At 51.3% G+C, this 18,237-nt stretch overlaps 1 protein-coding gene across 1 annotated transcript in view; it reads left to right on the top strand.

The window, feature by feature from the left end:
* Positions 1 to 18,237, top strand: part of SH3RF3 (SH3 domain containing ring finger 3) — a 160,410-nt gene that overhangs the window by 75,170 nt on the left and 67,003 nt on the right. The window contains exons 2-3 of the mRNA XM_052648940.1: positions 3,882 to 4,136; positions 15,826 to 15,921. Of these exons, the coding sequence (XP_052504900.1) occupies positions 3,882 to 4,136; positions 15,826 to 15,921 (351 nt within the window). The remainder of the gene's footprint in view (positions 1 to 3,881; positions 4,137 to 15,825; positions 15,922 to 18,237) is intronic.

Below are 18,237 nucleotides of genomic sequence, written 5' to 3'. Positions count from 1 at the left end.
TCCTGAAACACTTGTTTGCCTCAGTCAGCGGTCCGTGAGAATTTTTTCATAGAGGGTTCTCCATTAAGAGATAAGAAGCTCCTTATGTACCACCAGTTCTATCCTCTTCAGGTTCCTGGGGAATGTGGGAGGGTGGATTTGATGACCTGGTGTGTGAGCCAGGCCTGAGTGCAGAGCCTGCTCCCCACGTGCTTGGTGGGGCTGCTCCCCAGTGTAACAGGTGCCCTGCTCCCCCGGGGTGAGTAGAGTCTCATCTCTGACCTTGGCCGCACTCACCTTGACCTTCTACCTCACCTTTTCATACTTGTCAGAAGAGCTTGGGCTTTCCTTGGGAACTGCACATTACAGAGCACCCCTGCCCCGATAGAGGTGCGTGGGGAAGAAAAGTCCATGCCTGGAGCCCAGTGTTTGCACTGCAAACCTGGGGTTGTCCTCACTCCACCTGCCTGGGGACATGTTGTGCACTTGTCTTTAGTTGCAAGCTCTCATGACCTTCAGGGTAAGGGATGTTTCACTCCCCAGAGGCACAGAGCCTGCTTCAGGACCTGGTGTATCATGGTATCCCGTAAGTTCTTGGAGAAACAAGTGTCCAAACATGAAGAAGGAAACAACCATCAAAATAAAAGAGAGGAAGAAACAGCCAGGATCCAAAGGAAGCTTTTAATAAGAAAAAGAGAAGAAGGAGCTTAAATTTTAACCTACAATAAAAGTGAAACCCGAGAACCTCCCAGCTCTAGTGTGATATAGTGACAGCTTCGTTACAGATGAAATTTGTAGACTAGGAGACAGGGATTTTCTGGTTAAATACATTAGTAACATGTGCCTTTTCAGGTAATTCTAAATCTGAGTGTCCATGTTGGAAGGAAAGTGTGTGTGTGATGACCTCCATGGCGATGTTAAGCGCTTTGACTTAAAACTGCTTATGAGCAAAGAAATTGTAAGTCCCACCTCAGACCCAGGCAGGATACAGGCTAACCTGCTGCCGAGAAGATCTCAAAACATGGCAGCTCAATCAGGATACAGTTTCCTTTTTTTCACGTGACATCTGGGCCCTGCTCCCCAACGTGAGGACCTGGTCCTTTCCTCCTTTGCTTGGAGTATCATCTTTGTGGAAAACGCAGCAACCCCCGCTACGCCCCCAGGGAGGGAGGTGCTGGGTAAGTGTTGGGAGGCGAGGGACTAGAAATGGAATTTCCTCCTAAATGTCATTGCAAAATGCAGCTCGGCCCAGAACTGGCTCAAGTCCCTCTCACTTGCCTTCATTGACTGGAATCTTGGCGTGTGGCCAGGGCTCCCCTCGAGCAGGGCTGGGAGGTGAAGTTCTTAAGTGGTGAGCTTGGCGCCAGTTGAAACTTGAAATATTCTTCCTGACAGGAGGAGCAGGTGGACTTGGGGGACAATTGGCCGTCACTGCTGACTTCTGAGACCCTGAGACACTTGACTGGTTTGAGGCTGCGTGCTCTCCCCTTGGGGCCCACCCGCTGTCCAGGGAACTCACCAGGGTGTGTCTCTCCCAGGAGGCAGGCCCTGTGTCTGCAGCTCCTAGCCCTTGCTTGGCCTGGCTCCTCTTTGAGTGACCACGGGGATTTCCAGTCATCTGGGCCCGGCCAGTGGTAACAAGGTTTAGAGCTGTGTCAACTCTTGACCTCCCATCCTGGGAGAAGTCCTTCCAGCCCAAGGCCCTTAAGCCAACTGTAGTCCGAAGATTGTCTTGGTGGCCCACAGCGCCAGCCATTTGGTAGGTGTTTTGAGCATGTGACCTGAACCAGGCCAGGGTCGGGGATGTAGCCTCGAATGTAGAAGCAGGTGGTGCCTGTCCTGGGGGCCCCCACACTGGTAACACGTGCCCCCTGGGGAGCAGCGTGGAGGGAGAACCTGCGAGTCCCTGGAGTCTGAAGACTGAATGAGTTCTTTGTCCACACTCTTCACTCTGTCTTTCCGGGGGTTAGACAGTGAGACCTGGGTGTGGGAAGGTCTCTCGGGGGCCTTATGGGCAGCCGAGTGCAAGCAGTGCGTCTGCAAAGCTCACCTATATGTCGATCCCAGTGAAGACAGAGCTGGGGCTGCCGTGCCTGGGTGACATCCCGCAGCTCCTCCACATCTGAGTCCTGAGCCGTGAGCCTGACGTCATCTGTCTTCATTATCACAGATGCCCCACAGGGTGGCTGTGTTAATCGGTGTAGGCACCCCAGTTGTGTGTCCCTCTCACTCCCCTTTCATCTTGTTTCCCGGGTGTCTTGAGCGTGTGGAGTGGAACTTGGCAGCAGTGTTCAACTCAGCCGTTCCTCCAAGGGGTGCTTAGAGGGACAGGCTACAGAGACCCCCTCGGGCTTCCTCAGGTTGGGCCCGGGGCTGGTCTCTGGGATCCTCTGGCTACCGCTGTGACGTCTGCAGAGTCTTTTCTTGGCCCTGCGTCCACCTGCCAGGACCTCATTATGGACTCATTCGTTCATCTCATCAAGCATGAGAGGGTGAGAGGCTGGAGGTGCGAGACCCACCAGCTCCAAGCATTGCCGGGAGGAAAGGCTCAGGTTCCCACAGCAGCTGCCCCCTAGCACCAACTGACTTCTTTTCTTCACCCCCAGGAGTGCACCTCCCCCTCCCCACCACAAAGCTCAAGGTGGCCCCTCCTCTCAGTTCTGCAGGAGATGCCGGTCTTGGCAGTCTGAGGGGTGGGAGGGGATTAGTGAGGTGGGTGTCTCCCTGTCTCCCAATCCTGCTCCCCTCGTCTGCCTCCTCTTGCCACCTCCCGGTCCACTGACAGGACCAAACAGCAGAGTGGCCACCTCAGCAGGTGTGGCTGGAGCTGGTAAGGTTGTGTGCTTGCTCCCGGCCCAGCACTCGGACCTCCAGATGGGCGTGACTGCCTGAGGCTGTGGCAGGAGCCTGAGCCATCTGGTAGGCCTGCTCCTGCCCCTGCTCCAGAGGCATCTGGCCTCTGTCTTTCCCTCGCTCAGAGGCTGGGACGCATGGGAACTGGCCACTGCAGAGAAGCAGGAGAGAAATTCAGGTGCCCTGGCCTTCACAAACCAGCCCGGGGGTTAGTTGGCAGTTGCCCCAGGGGTGAGGTGTGGGGCTCAGTGGACCCATGTTACCCAAGAGCAGGGGGCCCAAGAGTGGCTCAAGGCCAGATGGCAGATCAGACGGGCAGTGGGCTGGATGACCGTTGACAGGAGGACAGGGGCGTCCCATGACCTAAAAAGGACCTGCCTCAGGCTCTTTTGGATGAGGCCACCATGACCTCCAGAAGCCAGGGGCCGTGGCAGGCAAGATGGGGAGTGGCGGGGTGGCCAGGACCCCTCATTAGCACTCTCAGCCCTAGGGGTGCCTTTCCCCCTGGTTGGCCTGGAGCCCGTGCCCGCAGGCCCTGCAGTGGTGATGTAGGAGGGTGTGAAACAGTCCAGCAAGTCTGTCCTTTCAGCTTGAAACCCCCCAGACACACGTTCTGAGTCACCGTCCTGTGGAATGGTGATGGCCGGGAATGCAGCGGGGGGTGGCACCCAGGGGATGATCAGTCAGCAACACGGTAGTGGGCAAAGCATTCTGGAGCCAGAGCTCGGGTAGGGGCCCTATCCCTCTCAGAGTCTGCATGAAGGTCTCCCAGCTCCTCCTCAGCATCCTTCCAGCTCAGTGCGTGGCAGCCCTCAGGGAGGCCTGGGGCATATCTGGGGACCCTCTGCAGACCCCGTCCAGCAGGGCGTGGCCCATATTTCTGGGATGAGTCTAGTTAGGCTGTTGTGCCAAGGGCTGTGCGTACCTGGTGGGCTGTGAGTACCCTGTATTCCTCAGAGGTATCCCCGCTCCTGGGCTCTGAGACTTGGGGGCCCTGCAGGTCAGGCACTGGCCAGGCAGCCACTGAGTAACGCATGTTCTGTTTCCAGGGCCCTCCCCCACCAACTGCCGGCAAAGCCCTGCTCAACCTCGAGGGGACAGAGCCTGGGGAACTCAGGTGTGGTGAAGGGGACGCTGTCGTCCTGCAGCGCCGGACTGACGAGCTCTGGTACCATGGCCTCCTGCCTGCTGGCTTCGTCCAGAGCGTGCGGCCGCTGCCCCCGGCCCCGCCCCAGGGCAAAGCGCTCTATGATTTCGAGATGAAGGACAGAGACCAGGACAAAGACTGTCTGAGCTTCAGCAAGGTAAGTTGGGTTCGAATGCAGCCATCCCCCGACCACAGCCCCAGCCAGGAGCCTGGGTGAGCATGTGAATCCTGGCCCTGCCACGTTGGAGACAGCAGTGGTTTCTTCTTACTGAGGGTCTGCCAGGTGGAAGAGGGGGCACCCAGCCCAACTGATAGGTACTCTCTGGTAGTGGGGGCAGGACCCCTGTTACCCAGGTCATGAGTGTGCAGGGCTCATGGGCCCTTGGAGGGAACTTGCTGGGGAGACCTTGGCAGAGACCCCTATCAGATCCTGGAGTGGGAGCTGGGCCCAGAAACCAGCACGGCCTGGCCCTTCTTGGAGGGTCTAGGGATGGATGCGTGTGTTTGGGCCATATGAGGCTCCACTGAGACCTCGGGACCCAGTCAGTGGCAAACCAGCCATATTTCCTGCGTGCTTGTCCTGGGGACAACCTGGAATGCGAAGTCAAGTGGGCCTTAGGAAGCATCACTACGAACAAAGTTGGTGGAGGTGATGGAATTCCAGTTGAGCTATTTCAAATCCTAAAAGATAATGCTGTGAAAATGCTGTACTCACCATGCCAGAAATTTGGAAAACTCAGCAGTGGCCACAGGACTGGAAAAGGTCAGTTTTCATTCCAATCCCAAAGAAAGGCAATGCCAAAGAATGTTCAAACTACTGCACAATTGTACTCATCTCACATGCTATTAAAGTAATGCTCAAAATTCTCCAAGCCAAGCCTCAACAGTACCTGAACCATGAACTTCCAGATGTTCAAGCTGGATTTAGAAAAGGCAGAGAAACCAGAGATCAAATTGCCAACATCTGTTGGATCATCAAAAAACAAGAGTTCCAGAAAAACATTTATTTCTGCTTTATTGACTATGCCAAAGCCTTTGACTGTGGGGATCACCACAAACTGTGGAAAATACTGAAAGAGATGGGAATACCAGACCACCTAATCTGCCTCCTGAGAAATCCGTATGCAGGTCAAGAAGCAACAGTTAGAAGCGGACATGGAACAACAGACTGGTTCCAAATTGGGAAAGGAGTACGTCAAGGCTGTATATTGTCACCCTGCTTATTTAACTTCTATGCAGAGTGCATCATGTGAAATGGCCAGCTGGATGAAGCACAAGCTGGAATCAAGATTGCCAGGAGAAATATCAATAACCTCAGATATGCAGATGACAACACCCTTATGGCAGAAAGCAAAGAGGAACTGAAGAGCCTCTTGATGAAAGTGAAAGAGGAGAGTGGAAAAGTTGGCTTAAAACTCAACACTCAGAAATCTAAGATCATGGCATCCAGTCCCATCACTTCATGGCAAATAGATGCGGAGACAATGGAAACAGTGAGAGACTTTATTTTGGGGGGTCCAAAATCACTGCAGATGGTGACTGCAGCCATGAAATTAAAAGACACTCCTTGGAAGGAAAGTTATGACCATCCTAGACAGCGAAGTAAAAAGCAGAGACATTAATTTGTCAACAAACGTCCATCTAGTCAAAGCTATGGAGTTTCCAGTAGTCATGTGTGGATGTGAGAGCCAGACTATAAAGAAAGCTGAGCACCAAAGAATTGATGCTTTTGAGCTGTGGTGTTGGAGAAGACTCTTGAGAGTCCCTTGGACTGCAAGGAGATCCAACCACTCCATCCTAAAGAAGATCAGTTCTGGGTGTTCTTTGGAAGGACTGATGATGAAGCTGAAGCTCCAATACTTTGGCCACCTGATACGAAGAACTGACTCATTAGAAAAGACCCTAATGCTGGGAAAGATTGAAGGCAGGAGGAGAAGGGGACAACAGAGGATGAGATGGTTGGATGGCATCACTGACTCAGTGGACATGAGCTTGAGCAAGCTTTGGGAGTTAGTGATGGACAGGGAAGCCTGGTGTGCTGCAGTCCATAGGGTCGCAAAGAGTCGGACATGACTGAGTGACTGAACTGAACTGAACTGTCTTGGGGACCAAGTGAGACATGGAGGGGCCTGGCTTCCAGCCTCCCAGCCTTGAGGGTGCAGTGTCAATGTGCAGAGGTAGGAGGGTCAGGGCTTGTGAACATCCCTGCTTCCTGGCTTCTTCACTTCATCCCAGTCCAGGGCTGGGAGGGCCAGAGCACCTGGACCTTGGAAACATCATCAATTTGTTGTTGATCTTCACAACTGCCTGCCAGGGTCCCTGGAAGCCTGTCTTCCTGATGTTGAAGCTGTTGCAGGAAGGAGGCCTCTTCCAGGGCCTGAGAGTGGGCTCTTGTCTAACGCTCAGAAATGAATTGTCCAAGGTGATACATGTGCTGAAAAAGCACAAGACTTAACTGGGAAGGGCACTCAGGCAGAGAACAGCAGGACCCCAGGAGAGCCACTCTCCATGTGGCTCGCAATCTCTGGTTTTAAGGTAATGGGGTTAGTTACTGGCGTGTTTCTGGCCAGTCATCTTGCTTGGCCTATGTTTGGTCTGACTCAGGGTCCTTGCTGGTGGCGTGTGCCTGTCTCAGCCAAGATGGATTCCAGCACCAGGGTTCCTGGGAGGTTGTAGAGCTTATTATGGGCTGGTATGTTCTCCCAAATTCTTCCAGCTGGTGGTAACTTCTTGGTTCCAAGCTCCCTGTTGGTATCACCTATTGTAAGGTAACTAACGCAAGTGGTTACTATCATGCCCGGCCAGAGTGGACAGGTTCCGACTGTGGAGGGGGTTTCCGGTCAGTGGGTGTCTAGCAAAGCCACAGCTCTAAGAGGCTGCACAGACCTGCCCCTCTCCTGTGTCCTGTCCTGTGTCTCCTCCCCCAGTCTCTCCCTGCATGCAGTTGTAAACACAGAGCTAGGTTCCAGCTCACTGTGAGCCTCTGCTCTGCTCAGACCTGAGCTTACCTGTGGTGCTGAGCACTGTGCAAGGATATGAGTACCCTGTGCTCCACTTTGAGCAAAATTGGCCTCTTCTGTGCAGGTCATTCCATTGTTCAGCCCAAAGGTGAATGATCTCTTTTCATTCACGTTTAACTCTCTCCACTTCCCTTCCATCAGAGTGTTCATTATGATTGTCACCCGGCCCTGCAGCTTCCCTGAACGCAGCATTAGGCATCCCCCTCTGAGGTTGGAGCATGGGCTGCCAAGTGAGGTCAGGCAGCAGACCCCCTGGTGCCCACTCCCCTCATGCCCAGCTCCCCTGTCCAGCCTGCCCTGAGACCCCTGGGCCCTGGTGCTCTGTGCTGTAAGGATCAAGAGAGCTGCCCCTCGGGGGTTGGATTGAGCCCTTGTTAGGACGTAGACCCATCACGGCTGACAGGGTTGGGGTGGGCCCTCCTCACAACCTTCGTGGAGGAGGCTCCCTGAGTGGACAGCTGCAGTGTGGGAGCCGCCAGCGTCTCCTCCCCATGAGAGAAGGGAGAGGCCTCCCTGTCCTCCTCCTCCATCACACGCTCCGTGTGCCAGCCTCTGCCTGGTACCCTCACCTCCGGGGGGATGTCCAGAGCCTACTGGACAAAGGACAGAGGGGCACCTGGCTGCTAACCAACAAAACGTGCCGAGTCAAGCCCCGCTGGGAGCTGGGCTGTACCAACAAGCCTGACGTCGGCTGGGGAGACAGGGCAGGAATCCAGGGAACAGTTCCTGAGAGTGACGGGCAGTGTGGGTCACCCAGGAGGTGTGCGGAGTATCTGGTCGAGGCAGTGGGTAACGTGTGTGGTATTTCAAAAGAGGCATTAAAGCGTCTCGTGGAGAAGGTGCGAACTCAGGTCCCTGAGCCTCGCCTTGTGGTGTTGCTGCTGCCACTTTGCATCACGAGGGCCCTGGCACCTGGGCTGTGCCTTTGAGACAGGTGGTCCCCGGTCTTCCCGGGACTTTGAGCCCGGATTAGGGAGCAGAGGTGTGGGAGCTGGTGGGCCATGCATCCCTCGGGCTGCTCTTCCAGGACTTTCTTTCTCTTCAGTCCATGGACTGACGAGAGTTGGAGATGGCAGGGCATGCTTCCTGGTGAAGACCTTACTGTGGCCCCGCTGTGTTCCCCACCGTGTTCACATAGGCGTGTCACCAGCACCCACTCCACACCCCTTAAGTTAGGGCACAGCCTACTTGCCTGAGCACCTGCCCGTTCTCCTGTCTCCCCTCCAGCCGCCACTCCCTCTGCCCCCATCCCTGCCACCCTGCATGACAGCCTGAGCTTCCCTCCACTGGCCTGGAATACTGGTTCTAACAGCCTCCCTCTCACCACCTTGAGTGACCACATGGCTCTGACCAGCTTGGTTTTGCCTCCAGGGAGTGTTTTGCTGTTTGGATATGTTCCTTTCTGGACTCAGCAAGGAAAGATGGAGCATGTAAAATCCACAGATGGTGCTAACTTCCCTCTAAAAAACATCACTGTGGTGGGATGGATGAGGTTTTAAAAGGCATGAGGCATGTGCATCAAAGCAAGATTCTTACCTTCGATGTCAGCTCTTGAACAGTCTTGTTAAAATTGCATTAATTAAAGTCATTCTAAAGCCAAAGTCTTTGTTTCATTGAAGAAGAGAATGTATAATTACTTCTTATAGGTAGAGCAGCTATAAAAAGCACAATTACTCCAACGAGCTGGGCATGTGTGGATAAGACTCAAGGTGACAGCAGAGCATCATCCCGCTCTGCCAGCCCATTCCTCTGGACTGGCACCCGTGTGACAGTGCCCTCCATGTGACAGGGTGGGGCTGGGCTGGTTGCTCTGAGCCGGCCAAGCCCATTTAAAGCCCCACTGTTGTCCTGACTCCGGCAGATGCCTCTCCTGCTGGCAGCTCCACCAAACCTTCCCTACGGTCTTCCTTCCTTCCTGTTTACTGGTCCTTCCTCAATGAGGGGATTTTCTGCTTTGTGAATTGGCCCAGCATTAATCCCAAAGCAAGTTCTGATTGGGGATAGAAATCAAATGTATTCAGAGTTTCAGCTCCTGAGCGAGATGGGATTCAAATTGTGACATCTTCACTTTTATCTCTTACTTTGGGTCATTTAGGGCTTCCCTGGTAGCCTAGATGGGCTTGCAGTGCAGGATACCCAGGTTCAATCCCTGGGTCCAGAAGATCCTCTCAAGGAGGGAATGGCAATCCACTCCAGTATTCTTGCCTGGAGAATTCCAGGGACAGACCATGGAGTCACAAAGAGTTGGACACGACTGAGCAACTAACACTTTTACTTTCGCTTGAATCATTTACTTCACCTCTGACTATAAAATGGAGTTAATAGGATTCAATGAACAAAAGCATTGTGGGAGCCAGCCTCAAAACAGGCACCAATCGGGGGCGTACCTCCACGCCTGCGGCTTCCTGTCCTTTCTGCCTTTGCCCAGGACACTCCATGAGGCTGGGCCTCCTCCACAGACACACGCACCGGAGCTGAGTCCCCAGATGGGTCCCCTGTGCCCATCTCGTCCTGGTGACTGCATCTGGGCAGGGTTGCGGGGTTGTGGAAGCCCTCAGCCCCCAGGTCAAGGCCACTGTGTCCATTGTGAGCAGCCTGGGCCCCCTTGTATCCTCTGTCCTGAGGGCAGTCATGACGCTCTCAAGATGTTTCTGAAGGGCCTTCCCTGGTCTCTGCCTCTCGTTGCCTCTTGGAGACCACGTGGCTGCAGGGAGAGGGGGCCGAGGAGCTGGGAGGCCCCTGGAAGGGCAGGTTCCCCATGTATGATCCACCCCACAACACATTTAGGAAATGGTCCAACCCCCAGGGCTGGTCTTCTTGGAGCTGCTGTGGGAACTCTCTGAGTGTGGGCCAGGCCCTCAGTGTGTGAGATGTCCCTTTGACAGGGTGTTAGGGACAGTGTACTCAGCCAGCCACCCTGTGGTGTCCAGGACTTCAGTGCAGGCAGAGACTTCAGTGCAGGCAGAGACTCCAGTCTCCTGGCAGGTCGGGGGGAAAAGCCTCAGGCCTGGGCTTCCTAACAGATTCATCTATCTGCATCTTGGCTTTTCCCTGGCAGGAGTCATGTACAGACAGGAGTGTGTGCATACATGCTTCATTGCTCAGTCGTATCCGACTCTTTGCCACCGTATGGACTGTAGCCCGCCAGGCTCCTCTGTCCATAGGATTCTCCAGGCAAGAATGCTGGAGTGGATTGCCATTTCCTCCTCCAGAGGATCTTCCAGACCCAGGAATTGAACCTGTGTCTCCTGCATTGCAGGAGGATTCTTTACCACTGAGCCACAGGGAAGCCCTACAAACACGGGAGAATTGGATGAATTAATTAGAAATGCAGTTAAAGCCCCTTGAGGTGGGGCCTGACTCCTTTGCCAGTGTGCTGCCCGCTGAGCCTGAGCAGGAAGGAGGGCCACTCGTCATATGACCAGTGTGTGTTCAAGGCCGCTCAGGACCACCCTGAGCTCTGCCTCTAGGCCCTGGCCCTCGATGCTGGTTGAGCTTGGAACAGGGAGGTAGCCTAGGGGATCCACTGACCCACGAGAGGAGTGCTTGCCGAGGAGCCTGGAAGGGAAGCAGAGTTGTGTGTCTGAAGGTGGAAAGATGTCACAGAGCAACTTTTGTCCAGAAAATCCTTGATGCGGCCAGATTGGCCCAGACCTTGTCCTACTCTCCAGCCCTTCACTGGTGTCCTGGCATCAGGAAGAGGACACTTGTTGCTCCACCCTGGGCAGCACTGGGGCACCAGGCTCCGGCCAACCTGCCCACTGGCAGCGGTTTCCATCTAGTCTTGCTGGCCCTCACCTAGACCCCTTCACCCACTCTCCTCCTGCGTCTCTGGCAGCTCCCATCCTAAAAGAGCAGAGTTGAGCATGAGACAGAATAGGTACGGCCAGCAGATCCTGAGATGCCAACTCCCTGGCCCAGGCTGGAGAGTCTGCAGCTTCAGTGGTGCTGCCCAGAGGTCCCTGCGTAGCCGCTCAGCTGACTTCGCGGAGGCCTCAGCAGCCCTGTGAGCAGTGCACTGTGCCCTGGACTCGGGCCTGCCCTGTCCAGCGCAGCTAGGGTTCCAGGGGGTGCATTTCTTCACATTCTCAAGAGGCTGCAGAGCAGATGCCTACCCCGGCCCTAGGCTGTGAAATATGACAGCAAATCTGAGGCCTGATGAGGACCCAGGCATCTTTTTCTGGGTCCTGTGTCGGTGGTGGGAGAAGGTGTGACTGTTGGCAGGACCCATAGAACTTGGTGCTGGCGGCTCTGTGGTGCCACTTGGCTCTCAGTGCTCCTCGTGGAGGTTGTGTCCCTGGTATGGGTTGGGTTGGAGCAGAGCAGAGTGGTGGGGAACTAGCCTCAGTGATATCAGGAAGTTGGTCATTTGCTCGTGCCCAGCCCAGCCAGTAGTCTCACCATAGAGACTGCAGACTCCAGGACTAGGCCGCCTCAGGCCAAACAGCTAGTAGAGAGGGCTCACAGTCCCGCCCATCAGCAGAAAACTGGGTTAGAGATTTACTTAGTGCGGCCTTGCTCTCCCCGCAGCCAATCCCTCCCATCAGGAAGCTTGCACAAGTCACTACTCTCTCCCCGCCACAACTCCTGGTGACCACTGATCCTTTGACAGTCCTTTTGATGTTGCCATTGTTCTGGATTTTGGCCATTCTATTAATAATCATGTGCAGTGGCATGTCACTGTTGTTTTAATTTGCATATCCCTGATGACACATGATGTGGAGTATCATTTCATGTGCCAGCCGTGTATCTTCTTTAGTGAGGTGTATGTTATAATGCTGACATCATAGAATGAGTTAGGAAGTAGTCCCTCTGCTTCTGTCTTCTGAAGGAGATTGTTAGAGAATTTGGCATAATTTCTTCCTTAAATGTTGGTAGAATCCACGAGTGAACCCATCTGGGTCTGGTGCTTTCTGTTTGGGAAGTTTATTAATTATTGATTCAATTTCTTTGACAGATATAGACTTCTTCAAATTGTCTATTAGTATTTTTCTTGTGTGAATTTCGGCAGATTGTGTCTTTAAAGAAACTGGCCCATTTTGTTTATTAAATCTGTGGGCATAGATTTGTTCATAATGTTTCTTTATTATCTTTTTAATGCCCAAGGTATCTGTGGTCATGTCCCCTCTTTCATTACTAATATTAGTGATTTGTATTGTTTCTCATTTATAGCTATTGCAGCTTTCTTTTGAATAGTTTTAGTGTGGTATATCTTCCCTTATCTCATTATTTTTCATTTATGTGTATCTTTATATTTAAAGCGGGTTTCTTGTAGACAACATATGGTTTGGTCTTGTTAATTTTTAATCCACCATGGCATTCTCTTTCAATTTGTACATTTAGACTATTGCTATTAAAAGTGATTGTTGATATTGTTGGATTAATATTTACCACCTTTGTTAGTTTTCTACTTGCTGTCTTTGATTTTTGTTCCTATTTTGTTTTCTACTCTCTTTTGCCTTTTATAGTCTTAATTGAGCAATTTATATGATTGCATTTTCTTTCCTGTCTTAGCATATCAGTTGTACCTTTAAAACAATTTTTTTAATGGTTGCCCTAGAGATTGCAATACACATTTACAACTAATCCAAGTCCACTTTAAAATAACACTATACAGTGTGGGTACCATATAATAATAAACTATTCCTAATTCCTTCCTCTTGTCCTTTGTGTCATTGCTGATATTCATTTAACATGTATATCAATATACATAATATATATCCTTAAACTGTGTGTGTGTTAGTCACTCAGCCCACCAGGCTCTTCTGTCCACGGGATTCTCCAGGCAAGAATACTGGAGTGGGTTGCCATGCCCTTCTCCAATATACTTACATACTATGTAATATATACTTATGTATACATAGATATACATATATGTGGTAGGTACATAGGTATACTTAATCAGATTCATTGTTGCTGTTATTATTGTGAGTTATTTTTTCTTTTACCTTCACTTATTCCTTCTCCAATGTTCTTACTTTATGTAGATTCAAAGGTTTTGACCTATGCAGCTTTTCTTCTAAGGAACTTTAAACATTTTTTGCAAGGCAGGTCTCCTGGCAACAAATTCCCTCAATTTTTGTTTGTCTCAGAAAGTCTTTATTTCTCCCTCACTATGAGGAAGGAGTTATTTTGCAGGGTATAGAACCCTCAGTTATTGTTGTGTCAAATATTTCTTTTGTGTACTTTTTTCTTTCTTCTCCTTTCTATATTCCCATTATGTGTATATTACACCTCTTGTAGTTATCCCACAATTTTTGGATATTCCATTCTGTTATCGGTTTTTGTTTATTTTTTTGTCTTTGTTCTCTTTGCTTTTCAGTTTGAGAGGTTTCTATTGAGACATCCTTACGCTCAGAGACTGTCTCCTCAGCTGTGTTAAATCTACTAAAAAGCCTCTAAAACTCATTATTTCTGTTGCAGTGTTTTTGATCTCCAGCATTTCTTTTTAGTTCTTTCTTGGACGTACCACCTGCCAGTTTGCAGTGCCTACCTGTTCTTGCATGGTGCCTACCTAATGCATTAGAGCCCTTAGCATATTAATCATGGTTGTTTTCAATTCCCTGTTTGATAATTCCAACATTCCTTCCATATCTAAGCCTGGTTCTGATGCTTGCTCTTTGTCTTCAAACTGTTTTTGCCTTTTAGGACATTTAGTGATTCTTTTCCTTTTTGATATTCAGACACAATGTATCGCATGAAAGGTGCTGCTGTAAATTGGCTTTTTAGTGGGGGAGGAGAGGTTCTGTTTCTAGGGTCCCATCTTCTGAATTGCTGCACGTCCAGACTGTGAGCTTCTCCACCTTCCCATCCTCCTTAGGCAGCACTGGGTGACTGGCGTTATATTGGTGGACATACCATGATTTATCGAACTAACCCTCTTAGTACATTCGTCTCTAGTTTTTCTCTAGTTGAGCAAACACTGTAATGAACATGCTCAGAGCTGAATCTTCTTGCGTGTCTTTGATCTTCTTAAGAAAGAGGCTCTAGATATGTTCTTTCAGGTCAGTGTGTATGTAGGGTCTCACATTTGATAGGACTTGCCAAACTGCTGCCGTAAGTTTATATCCCTGACAGCAGTGGTCAAGTGCCTGTAGACTTCACACTGACCACGCTGGCTGGCTTGTGTTCATCCCTGCTCATCTGATAGATACCCAAAGAACAAAGGGGAGAGAAGGAATTTTCCTCTCTAAAGTTGTACTTTTTGAATGTTATTACATTTTAAAATGTATTTAACAGCAGTTTGCTTTTCTTCCTTTTTGTGAATTATGTGATTTGCCCTTGCCCCGTTTTCCTTTTAAGGTATTTATCTCTTTTTCCTGCTGTGTCTCTAAGTCCTCATGTAGCAAGAATATTCAGTCTTTCTTTCCAATTCTCTGCAAGTATTTTTCTAGAGTATTTGCCTTTTTGTCTTGTTCTTGCTGTTTTTAACGTAGAGAATTTAAATTTTCTCTAGCCAAGGCTTTGTTATTTACTTCTTAACCATCCCCAGTTCAAGATTAAACATCTATTCATATTTTCTTCTTGGACTTTCAAGGTTTTTTTTTCTTTTCCCTAACATTTAAATCATTAATACTTATGGAATTAATTTTGGCATATACAGTGAATTAGAGAATCAACTTTATTTTTTTAATGATCAGCCAATTTTAATCACATTTTCTAACTGATTATTGGTGGTAGATAGGGAAACCAATGGTTTTTATGTATTTATTTTAACATTAGCAGCCTTTCTCAAGTTCTTACTTATTCTAATTTTTAATTGATACTCTGTTTTTCTAGGTAGAAAATCGTATGGTCTTTTTTCCAGTATTTGTACTTCCTATTTTTTTCTTTTATTTCTTTGGGTCTAATTTCTTGACCAGTCTCAAATAACAGCGTGGATATTGTTTTTTTTTTTTTAACCAAAATTAATCTGGCATTTTTTCTTTTTAATTTCACAAAATTAAATGTCTTTTTTTGTTGTTTGATTTATTTTGCTTTCGCAAAAGCGCTGACTTAGAAGCCTGCGATTGTCTTTTCCTTTGCACCATTGGCAGGATCTCGGCGCCACCCTTTGGCTGAATCTGAGTGGAGTTCATTGTGGGCACAGGACTCTCCTGGTCGCCCCTGAATGGTTCCTCTGTTCCCCTGGCCTCACCAGCCTGGGCCCCGACGCTCACTGCTGCTGGTCATCCCCTCAACTCCTCATCCCGCCCCCCACCTTGTTGGCTGTCCCTGCACCTGTGGGTGCACTAGGCAGGTCATCCCCTTGCTCTTCATCCTCTGCCACCCTCGACTATCCTATCAGCTTTGGGCACCTGTGTGGGCATTAGGTGGGGCCACCCTCTCTGGCCACCTGTCTCCCTGCTTCAGGACCCTCCTGTCTCTGCCTCTGTCCACCTTCTGCCTGTATCCTTGATACTGTCTGGCATGACAAGAATTTAACAGGTTGTTCAGACTTCCATGACTCTAAGTAAATGAGTTGGATTGGGTCATATTTTGTGTTTTGATAGAGGTAGAAACACAGAAAGGATTAGTTGAATTTATATTTATTGAAAACAATCTTATCCATAAGTAATTATTAGGAACACGAATTTTAAAGTGCTCACTAGATTGTAAATTGCCATACACTTCCATCGGAGGGTCTTGGCCTCTAAAATCAATACCAGAGAGGAAAAGCGATCACGGGTGAAGATGTGGGGATGAACAGTTTTCATGTCAGATCTCCTAACGAGTCACCACTCAGAGTCTTTCTTTAGCATCAGTGACACTGACTGATCTCTTGGTTCTGTTTCTGTGTCTGTTTTTGTGCATGTCCCTGGGCTTGTCTCCGTGGGCCACTTCCAGGATGAAGTCTTGACCGTAATCAGAAGAGTGGATGACAACTGGGCGGAGGGGAAGCTGAGAGACAAGATCGGGATATTCCCACTGCTATACGTGGAGGTGAGACCCCCACACCGCCCCGCCCCCCGATGTACCTGGAGGTGAGGTCCCTCCCCAGCTCTGCCCCATGCTGTACCTGGAAGTGAGGCCCTGCCCCAGCGCCTCCCGCTGCTGTACCTGGAGGTGAAACAGTGCACTAACCCCACCCCCTGCAGGTAGAGGTGAGGCCAGACTCCCAACCCTTTTCTTACCCTTCGTGGTTTGCTTCATCAGACCCCGGGGTGCCCTGGTCTTGGAGCCCCTCTTCTGAAGAGAAGGAAGCTGCCCCACAGTCTTCTAAATTCAGGGGGAGTTGACCTGTGGGTCACTCCCTCATCTCACCATGTGGCAGGAGGCAGGGCTCCCCTGTGGACTTCTGCTTCTCTCTTTACAACTGAGCCTGAGCCCTATTTCTTTCTTCGAGACTCTCTGGGTTTCCCCCAGAGGCACCTGCCCCCTTCCCCTGCTACACCCTGCCCCTGACTCTGCCAGCAACTGAATAGATGTTGAGGCTCCCGGACTCTGGGTTTGGGGTAGCTGGTCAGCGGCCAGTTCCTGGAGTGGAGCACACTTGGGCCTTCCTGCCTGTTCTCTGGGGCTGATGGCTGATGTGCTGTAGGTATCCAGTGAGTGTGTCACGGACAGTGGCCAAGTGGGGAGTGTCCACAACCTTTGACGTTTCAAGTCCTGGTTGCCATGGGCTGTGTGTGTGTCTGCTGTTTGTCAGGCATGTCCGTGTGTGCATCCCCAGCCTGACTCCACACTGCACCCATGCACCCCCGAGTCATCCTGGGAAATCATTTCAGCCAGTGCTCATGGTGCCTGCACCCTGGACCCTTCTGAGGAGTCCTCGTCCTGCCTCTCACACATCCCGAGCGTGAACACCAGGACTGCACCCCCTGCCCCCAAGCTACCGATGAGCCAGCAGAGGCTCAGAGCTGACTGTGATTGCAGGTGGACGTGTCTCGACTCGGCTCCCCGCACCCCCACTCAGAGCCCACAGTCCCCAGTTCAGGGTGCACTGCACATGAGTTCCGGGATGTGGCTAGCTTTGCCTTTGTTGAGCCTTGTGGGCCAGTGGGCTCCGGGTCCTGCAGGATGAAGGCTGCTCTCTGGGGCAGGCAGCCAGGGCTCTCTGTACCTTGGCCTCCTCTGCTTTTCCAGCCACATCTCTGGCCCTTTCCCCCTATTTCCTAAATGTCCTGCCCCCTGCAGTTCTCACACTCACTCTGGATCAGCTGCCCAGGAAATTCTGAGACCCTCCCCAGCAGTAAAGCCACACGCATGTACATGCTCCTCTCTGGTACCTCATGAGGGGCACTCGCGGGCACACACTCTGCCCTCTGGCTCCTGGTATGACCCCTGTCCTCACCTGTGCAGTTGCTCCATTGCCTGGGGTGGTCTCCATCCTACTGCTTCAGACCCAGAAACCACACAATGCCATCCAGATGTGCAGAGCCAGACGCCCTTGATGTCTTTGGTCAGTGGAACCTCTTCCCAGGCAGACCCTCGAGGGGCCACTCAGAGACAGCCATGGGACATTCCTAGGAGCCTATCGTGACGCCCCAAACTGGAGTCCAGTGTTTCCTCGTTTTGTGCTCTGGGCCCCTGGAGGCCAATTGACTTGGCTCCTCATGTCCTTGTGGGCAGTCACTGGAATCCGCACCTGGAGGGATGAGGCCGCTGCGCCTCTGCCCAAGGGGCCAGCACTTCTCGGGAGCTTCCCTGGGGACCCCTGCCCTGTAGTGAGAAGAGCTGATCCCAAGAAGACCACTCTGTGGAGGGGGAGAAGTCTGGAAGCAGAGGTGAGCAGGGAGTGGGAGACTCTGAGGAGGCGCGAGGAGCCTAGGAGTGACCCTGGAGTCTTAGAGCCAAAACAAATTGGACCAGGCCGAGGTGGGAGGTCTTTGAGTCCCCAGGGCCCCAAGGACTGGATGGGGCTCACCGTCCCCACAGATGGGGTGGAGGTCAGCCCCACCTATGGTTGCAGCAGGAGCTCCATCACAGATAGGGTCGCCCACACTCCAGGGGTAGAGGGGCTGACCTGACTGCCCTCAGGGAGGAGGTGGCTGGAGAGGAGGGTCTCAGAAGGAACAAGAGATGAGGAGGGGGCACTGAAGGTCTGTGCCCAGCTGTCCTCATCTCAGCCTCTTCGCAGAAGGTTGTTTGTCAAGAAAGAGTGTTCAGGACGCAGTAGGAGGTGATATGGGGACTTCACCTGAGGTGTTGAGACCTGTGAGGGGCAAGGAACCAAGGGAAGACGTGGAGGCTGGGCAGCTCCTGGTCAGCCAAGCAGTGGTGGACATGCCAGAGGACAGGTGTGCGGCTGCGGGCACC

Source organism: Budorcas taxicolor, chromosome 11, assembly GCF_023091745.1.
Source record: "Budorcas taxicolor isolate Tak-1 chromosome 11, Takin1.1, whole genome shotgun sequence".
In the NCBI taxonomy this organism is placed as follows: Eukaryota; Metazoa; Chordata; class Mammalia; order Artiodactyla; family Bovidae; genus Budorcas; species Budorcas taxicolor.
The sequence above is the reverse complement of the archived record's forward strand: the minus strand, read 5'-3'. Positions and strand labels throughout refer to the sequence as shown.